The sequence below is a fragment of the Mustela putorius genome, unplaced genomic scaffold (genome assembly GCF_011764305.1).
Source record: "Mustela putorius furo isolate JIRA1106 unplaced genomic scaffold, ASM1176430v1.1 tig00003834_pilon_pilon_pilon, whole genome shotgun sequence".
Lineage (NCBI taxonomy): Eukaryota > Metazoa > Chordata > Mammalia > Carnivora > Mustelidae > Mustela > Mustela putorius.
This window is the reverse complement of record NW_025421987.1, coordinates 7,597,302-7,606,055: the sequence shown is the minus strand read 5'-3', so window position 1 is coordinate 7,606,055 and position 8,754 is coordinate 7,597,302. Positions and strand designations below refer to the sequence as shown.

Below are 8,754 nucleotides of genomic sequence, written 5' to 3'. Positions count from 1 at the left end.
ACATTAATCCAAGTGACTTCTCCAAGTGACAAATTTACAATTAAAAGCATATGGTGCCTGGGTGGCTTAGCTGGTTAAGCGACTGCCTTCTGCTCAGGTCATAATCCTGGAGTCCCCCAGTCCAGTCCTGCATCGGGCTCCCAGCTCCATGGGGCGTCGGCTTCTCCCTCTGACCCTCTCCCCCTCATGCTCTCCCTTGCTTTCTCTCTCAAATAAATAAATAAAATCTTTTAAATAAGTGAATATATATATTCACTTATTTTACTACTGCAGTCTGAGATGTAGAGAATGATACTATTTAGACAGTACTGAAGCAACACGTTTCTCTTTTTCTCTAAAAACATAGTATCTGTTAATAATAAGTAATTACGGGAAATACTCAATGACAAACATTTGAGGTAAACAGCAATAAACAGCTTTTGGAATACATTCAGAATGTGAGGCACCAGAGTGGCTTAGCTGGTCGATCATCGGACTCTTGATTTTGGCTCAGGTCATGGCTCAGGGTTATGAGATCAAGTCTGCACTCAGGAGGAGTCGGCTTACCCCTCCCTCCCCCTCCCCCTGCTTGTGCTAAACCTCTCTAAAATAAAATAGATAAAATCTTTATAGAAAAAAGAATATATTCAGAATGTTTTATTATATGCACTTTAATAGTTTTCTATATTTTTTATTTTAAAAATATTTTCAGGAAGTAGAAATATCTGAATCCCAGATTGATCTAAAAGAATGCATTGATCCCATTTACAAGTTCTTTAATTCACAAACAAGTTTTTATATTTGACGGAAGAAAGCATTTTATATTTTCCTTGCGATGCATGTGTGTAGATTGAGATATACTTCCACATTTTCATCAAGTACAAAATTGTATTTGCAAAGTGGTGGTCTATGGAGAGAGAAGAAGAGAGAAAAAAAATAATTATTAGTAAAAAGTGGCAAAGTTGATATTTTTTCCTCATCAACGGTAGGATATTCAATACCTGCGATTGATTAGTTTTCCCAATGCAGGGACAAACCTATGGCCTTTCTTCCATTCCATCTCATTGGGCTATACAGGGATGAAGTAGACACAATATTTAGGAGAAAGAAAAAACTCTCTGTGTTTCAATTTCTCCTCTCCTTGATGCGTCATTGAGATATTTACTTTATAGGGAAGACATTTTTGGATACTGAAATAGCTGAAGCCTGAACTCAACACTTAGTGGCTGGGCCACTTTTTCTATCATGACAGGCACCATTAAAGAATGGGGCTTAATTGCATACACAGATTTTCTAATAATCTAATCAGTCCTCTTTTCCACCTACGAAAGTGGAGATGATAATCAGTAAGGAATTCTACATCTTGGAGGGATTGTGTATTTGGCATTTGAAGACTTCTGAAAAGTCAAGTCACTATGATGAATCAAGCATCTTGTCTAGTTTTTATCTTCCTATTAATGTCTTTCAAAGAATCTTAAAAACCTTCTTAAAATCCATAAAAAGGTAACCAAGTAGGGTAAGAAAAGATTGGTAAAAGTTCAGGAAAGGAGCTAAAGAAAAAAAATGGTTGAAATAAATGGAAATTTCCTATGTGAGAAACAGCAACTTAGTCAAGGAAAAGGGGTAATTCAGCTTCATGAGTGCTGACAGCTCCCCTTTACTTGACCGATGCATTGCTCTAGTTCAAGATATACGTTGTTCCCAGGCTCCTTCCAGCTTGGTTAGGACATCACCGGACAAGTTTTTTATATATTCAACAGCATTTGGGGCGCCTGGGCGGCTCAGTGGGTTAAAGCCTCTGCCTTTGACTTGGGTTGTGATCCCGGGGTACTGGGATCAAGCCCCGCATTGGGCTCTCTGCTCAGCAGGGAGCCTGCTTCCCTTCCTCTCTCTCTGCCTGCCTCTCTGCCTCCTTGTGATCTCTGTCTGTCAAATAAATGGATAAAATCTTTAAAAAAGAAAAAAATATATTCAACAGCATTTTTAGGTTAAGTTATTCAATTTTTAAATAACTCAATTTTCTACATTTGCTAATGTGTTTAAAAGTAATAAAATATAGACATTCATTTTTTATTATAAACACGGATACAGAATACCACAGTATCTTCCATTTGAAATAATAAAGGCATCTTATATGTTAGTTTAAAAATAATAAAAAATAAAAATAATCAAAAAGGAATAAAAAATATGTTAATAAAAAAGATTAAGGCATCTTGAAGTTTGAATTTTAATACTGTAACAATAAGTGTAAAATGGTAATACTTCAATCTTGTAAGAGTTTTAGGTGTCAGCAAAAGTAGCCTTTTGTTGTTATCAAAAATCATCAACCTCCCTTCATTATTAAGAAGTGTGGCAATGACTTCACCACTTTTCCAAACAAATGTATATATACTTATGTCAATTCTTCATCTATCCTGCTATATCCCTTAATCACTGATGTGCCTGCAGTGTTCTGGATCTCCCTGATTTGCCTCATTTTTCAGTTGTCACAGTAGGACAAGTGTGTCATTAGACTTCTTACAAGGTTACCTCAGCTTTAATCATCGTATTCACATATTTACAATGTAACATCAAGGTGAGTACGATTTTATTTTTTTCCGCAAGAAAAGCTCACAACCCCATTTCCATTAAGATATGTTCAATCAGTAATATAACAAATGCATATTTTTGAATTAAATATTCCACATTTTACAAAGTCTTTACATGCATTACAAGACAGTTTAGGCAGGTTTACAATGCCTACCCAAAGTTCACTTTCACCAAAATGTGTGAGAAAAATTAACTTTCTTGATTTTTACATTGAGAAAAACCTATCTACTTCCTCTGCCATGACTCTAAGTTTGACATCATTCTATGTTATGTTATTCCATAGTTCCTTCTCAAAAACCCATAAAAATTTTTATAAAGTATAATTTGAAAGAATACTTGTGTTTTCATGTTCAACTACCATGCAAAGATTATTAATTTTTTTTAATTTCAAAAGGGCACAGAATATTGCATTTCTGATGCACCACTTACACAAACCAGTGAAATGAATACATTACTTTGATAAAGTATCTAAAATAATAAGAGAAACCTGTGGAGGTTTCTCTTTTGGAGAATTTTGAGAAGACACTCCAAAATTCAAACATAATTCATTTATTTTGTTTTAATCCATGAATTATTCCAAATAATAAGACACATATAAACCTATTTGAAAAAACTGCCCAGGGCTTTTGTACAATATATCACCACATCCAAGCTTATAATACTGCTTTTAAAAATTACTTAAGGGTGCCTGGGTAGCTCAGTTGGTTAAGGGACTACCCTCGGCTCAGGTCATGATCCCAAGGTCCTGGGATCGAGCCCCACATAGGGCTCCATGCTCAGTGGAGAGCCTGCTTCTCCCTTTCCCTCTGCTGGCTACTCTGCCTATTTGTGATCTCTATCTGTCAGATAAATAAATAAAAATCTTTAAAAAATAAACAAAAGAAATAAAAGAAAAAAAATAAAAGCACAATGTTTAAACACCTATTAGTTTGGGGAAAATAAAAACCAAACAAGAAAAACATTGGGGAAGGCGCAGTCTTTGATGATGCGGAAGAAGCAATGGAACTCTGCTAAGCACCAGTGGGAATGCAAAATGTACAGTCACTTTGGAAAACAGTCTGGCAGTTTCCTCTGAAGTTAAACATACACTTACAGTATGACCCAGCTATTTCACTTCTAGGTATTTATCCAAGAGAAATGAAAACTTATGTTCACATGAAAACCTACACGCAAATATTTATGTTGGCTTTATCCATAGATAGCTATCAAAAACTGTGAACAAACCATATGTCTTCAAACTGGTGAGTGGATAAACGAACTTTGGTATATACATACAATAAAATACTATTCATCAATAGCATTCCATTGGTATAAGCAACAAAATGCATAAAGTTTGAATGTATGAAGCTAAGTGGAAAAAGCCACACTCAAAAAGGCACATGCTATCATGATTCCTTTTTACCTAATGTTCTGAAAAAGGCAAAACTAGAGACAGTGGTTGCCAGGGACCAGGAACAGGGTTATGGGTGCCTGGGTGGCTCAGTGGTTTAAGCCTCTGCCTTTGGCTCAGGTCGTGATCTCAAGGTCCTGGGACTGAGTCCCGCATTGAGCTCTCTGCTCAGCGGAGAGCCTGCTTCCCCCTCTCTCTTCTCTGCCTGCCTCTATGCCTACTTGTGATTTTTCTCTGTTAAATAAATAAAATCTTAAAAAAAAAAAAAAAAAGAAAGAAAAGAAGGGGGGGTTAGCTCAAGACAGTTTTTGTCATTGATGGAAATGTCCTGTATCTTGAACGTGATGGTCATTCCATGACTCCATGAATGTATACAAATTCATAGAACCATATACCAAAAAGAGTACATTTTACCGTTCACTCAAGTTTCAAAAAGTAGCTTTAGTCCAACTTCTCTCAGGAAATTATCCCAGGTCATCTGCACTGTGAATACATATTCCTCTCAGTCCCTAAGTTCAAAGGCCCCGCTCTACTGGAAATGCCCTGAAGGGGAATTGTGCTGTAGCATCAGAGTTTATTATACAGAGATCATTACTGGTTGAGTGCGTACACAGCTTATCTGGACCATAAGGCATCACATTTTTAAAACTCACATTCCCAATAATTTGGCAGTGCTAATTCTCATTAATTGCACATTATCTGTGCAGACAGATCTAAATAGGAAACGCAGCTAAATGGTTACGGTAATTATCTAGGTAATTAAACTTAAAGCATACATTTCATCCAAGCATCTGTTAGCATCCCCAGCCAGGAGGGAATGTTGAGTTTTCTAACCACCCACAAAATGTATTTTTGGTTCCCCACCCCCTGCCCTGAGTAGAAACAACCGCATCTAAATTTTATAAATTTAGTAAATTTTCATTGCTTACCCACTGTTAAGATTTTACATAAAAACTGAAATTACATGCATGCTTATTTTTCCTCTATAGCATATTCCAATTACTTTACCCTATTTTTTAACCTATTAACCAATGAGTAAATTGGGTACAAGAGCTGTCTACGCAAAAATGATTAAGAAGACAGGGAGTCACATATAATGGTGGACACATCTGTCTGCTTTTTTCCCCTTTCCTTTCCCCTTGTAATAAGGGACTTAAAAAGGAGAAAGCAACCACTCTCTGTAGACTCACCACCAACCTATATCAAAGTGTGAACACTGTGTGCTGGGGTAGAAGATTTGAAAATATTCCTCCTCCTTAATGTTCCTTCTATAAATATAGTACAAGGAAACTGTTTACCTGCCAATGGTTTTCTATGCATCGAGAGTCAATATCCATAATAAGCACGCATTGGGGGGAAGAAAAAGCACCAAAACGCCTAACAATAAAGGAAAGGCTGATCTGAATATCCCACAAAAGACAGAATATAATGGCTGCCATTAATTTATATTTTGGAAGAAAAAAATGCTTCTAATCAGGTCCACGGTATTGCACAGCTCCAAGTACATTACGTTCACCTCATTATCTATGCGAACAGTGATGCCCGCAGCTCAAACTGCACGATTCTGCACAGAAACCTGGCTTGTCATTTAATGTAAATAATTAGATTCACGATTCACTTGTCACATGTGTGATGATAAGTAAGCCTGACAAAATATTAACAGTGATAGCTCCTGCTTGTAGCATTACATTTGAATTAAATTTTCCAAATACTCCACAATGGGAATAAATCACTATATTAATTAGTGAAAAAAATGTTTATTCCTATCAAAATAACAGCAACTAGAAGAAAAGAAAACAACAACATCAAAAACCAAGAAAAATATGCCTTCAAATCACTGCAAGGCACTTCTCAGCTGAGCAACCTCTCAGTTTCTGTTCCCTCACTAATAAAAAGAAGAAAAAACTTAGCTCAGAGAGGTGTTGCAAAGGTTGCAAAAGCAGTGTCTGGGATGTGGTAAATCTTAACACACTTAACCAGTATTATTCATCTTGAAAACGGCTTATGAAATGTTGAAACTATTCAACTAAATGCAACGCTAAATAACTAGGGAAGTTAATAGTAAGGCATTCAGGACAAAGCTATAAAATCATTGATTCAAATATTTAACTAATTTGAAAAAGGAAAACGTGTCTAAAGTTATACATCAACCCTCCATGATATATTGGAGTAAATTATTTGAGGAGTTACTACATTGTTCAATCTCAAGTTGTCTTATCAGGCTAAATATTACATTATGGCTATCCAGAACAATAAATATAACCACTTCAAAAACCTAACTTACCCCCAAATCGTTTGAAGTACTCAGATCTTGAAAAATCTGAATTTGAGTGACTCAGTTTACCTATTCATTTATTGCTTTCATTCACAGGTTAACTGCATCAGCCAATCAAAATTATATTGTTTTTTTTGTTGTTGTTGTTAAATCAATAAAAAAACTACAGTAAGATAAATTACAAGCCAATCCACTTTTAATTAATGTTTGCTTGTTTTATCAAAATATTTTCAGCCTTTCTGTAGTGTCCTGTTATTTTTTTCACCTTAGAGGTCATATTATCTTCTCGGGTAATACTACTTTCAACATACTTCATCCTCCTCTCCGTAGGATTGAATTTGATTCCTTCTTGTCACAGAGTAAGTAAGCATAAATCAAAGGATTTACTTCCCTGGCCAATCAGAAGAATCTACTTCCCTGACCACAGAGTGAGGCTCAAAGGTATGTACTTGCCCAGTCAAAGTCAGTGACGTGCAAAGAGACTATAAAAACTCTTTTCCCACCCATCCTCATGGGATGTGAGTTTGGAATCAAGCAGCAGCCAAGTTGGTATTATAAAGACTGAGGATAAAGCAATGTGAATGGCAAAGCCAAGAGCTAGCACAGAAATGCACTTGGTCCTCTGAATGAAGCTAAGCCAGGAGCCATTATCATCATCTTCTTCTTCTTTTTTAAGATTTTACTTATTTACTTGAGAGAGTGAGTGAGAGAGAGAGAACATGAGCAGGGACAGAGGGAGAGGGAGAAGCAGGCTCCCCTGCTGAGCAGCGAGACCAATGTAGGGCTCAATTCCAGGACCCTGGGATCATGACCTGAGCAAAATGCAGACGCTTAGTGACTGCACCACCTAGGTGCCCCCCCCCCGCCAATTCTCCTCTTTTGATAGAGATCTCATCTAAATGCATATTCTTATCATTTATTAATTTTATTCTCCAAAAATTCTTATTTAGTATGGGCAACATTCATAGAAAGGTAATTAAGGAATCAAATATATAAATACAGAAACATAAAGAGAAATAAAAAGAAAGCTCTGCGGTAAACCAAAAAACAGCGATTTCTAGCAATCCACAAACCCGTGGCTATTGGCTCTCAGTTGACTCTCGTGATTGGAACAAATCACATGTCCCATATCCAAATAGACAGATGACCAACTCATTAAAGAGGTCTTAGTGGTTCTTAGTGCTTTCACAGAGGTTTTTGTGTGGGAATATGAATTCTGCCATAGTGAACACATACATCAATATCGTGGGGACAACGATAGTAGGAAAACCTCTTCAGTTATGAGAACGCAGAACTAAGAAAAACATATTAAATAGACATATAAATACTGCTGGATTCTATCATCTTCAAAAAAAAAAATCAAGTTATGATGTGACGTGGAGATATCTGTGACATAACAGTCAAACCAAGACATCGGATTGTAAAATTAAGGTACAGAGTCAGATTTTCCTCATGTTGTCGTATATATGCTAGAGCTTTACTTCTGCCAATATACTCCTAGGGTTGAATTTCCAGTGATATATAGAATCTTAGATACAACAGATGAAAATAGACTTTTTTCCTCTTCCCAAATAAAAATAAATTTAAGAGAAAAAAAAAAAAGTCATTGAAAGTCATGATGACTTCTATCTTCTATGACATATGCCTCCTTATACAGTTTTAGCCATTGAGCCCCATGCAAAAATTGTATAGAAGGAATCTCAACCACTCTGTAAATATATATGTATACATAAGAAATTATCGATCAAGTTCTGAGGAAGACATCTGTCTCTTTTTTTTTTTCATTTTTATTGTGTCTAGTGCAATGATAGTGTTTTTCCTTGGCTTAGGTAATGTGTTTCCAAACTAAGTTTCATTCAAACTAATTTTCACCTTTAAAAAAGTGCATTTTGCACCTTTTAGATATTCTAATATATCTAATTTAGATATTCTAATATTTATGTGAAATATAACCTGAAATACACAATAAACAGATGTTTGAATATATAAACTTTTAAAACATTTCTTAGCATACTAGCATACCAATATTTTCAAGCTTAAAAATTATACAATGAGGGGCACCTGGATGGCTCAGTGGGTTAAAGTCTCTACCTTGGGCTCAGATCATGATCTCAGGGTCCTGGGATCAAGCTCCACATCGGGCTCTCTGCTCAGCAGGGAGCCTTGCTTCCCTCTCTCTATGCCTGCCTCTCTGCCTACTTGTGACCTCCCTCTCTGTGTCACATAAATAAAATCTTTAAAAAAAAGAAAAGATTATACAAAGAAATCAAAATCTAGTTTTCTTACCTTTCTGGATACGTAAGTGATTGTAACATGATGCGCTGGATGTTGTAGCCGCCTGGGAGACATTGCAAATTTGTGCTCTGAAAGTATGTCAAACTCATGCTTGAAATATTTACAACATCATTTAAAAATCGAGCAAGAATCCTGACTTCTTGGAGTTCATTAGATGATGTTCTCTCCCTAAAGAGAGAATTTAATATGTTCAGCATATCAATAAAATATAATTTAACTCTAAAGT

At 36.0% G+C, this 8,754-nt stretch overlaps 1 protein-coding gene across 2 annotated transcripts in view; it reads right to left on the bottom strand.

The window, feature by feature from the left end:
• Nucleotides 1-705: 705 nt before the first annotated feature.
• LIPI (lipase I) overlaps nucleotides 706-8,754 on the bottom strand; it is a 39,673-nt gene continuing 31,624 nt past the window's right edge. For both annotated transcript variants that reach the window (XM_045088155.1, XM_045088156.1), the window contains exons 8-9: nucleotides 8,520-8,696; nucleotides 706-886 (exon numbers count right to left, since the gene is read on the bottom strand). In XM_045088155.1, the coding sequence (XP_044944090.1) occupies nucleotides 799-886; nucleotides 8,520-8,696 (265 nt within the window). In that variant the 3' untranslated portion in view covers nucleotides 706-798. The remainder of the gene's footprint in view (nucleotides 887-8,519; nucleotides 8,697-8,754) is intronic.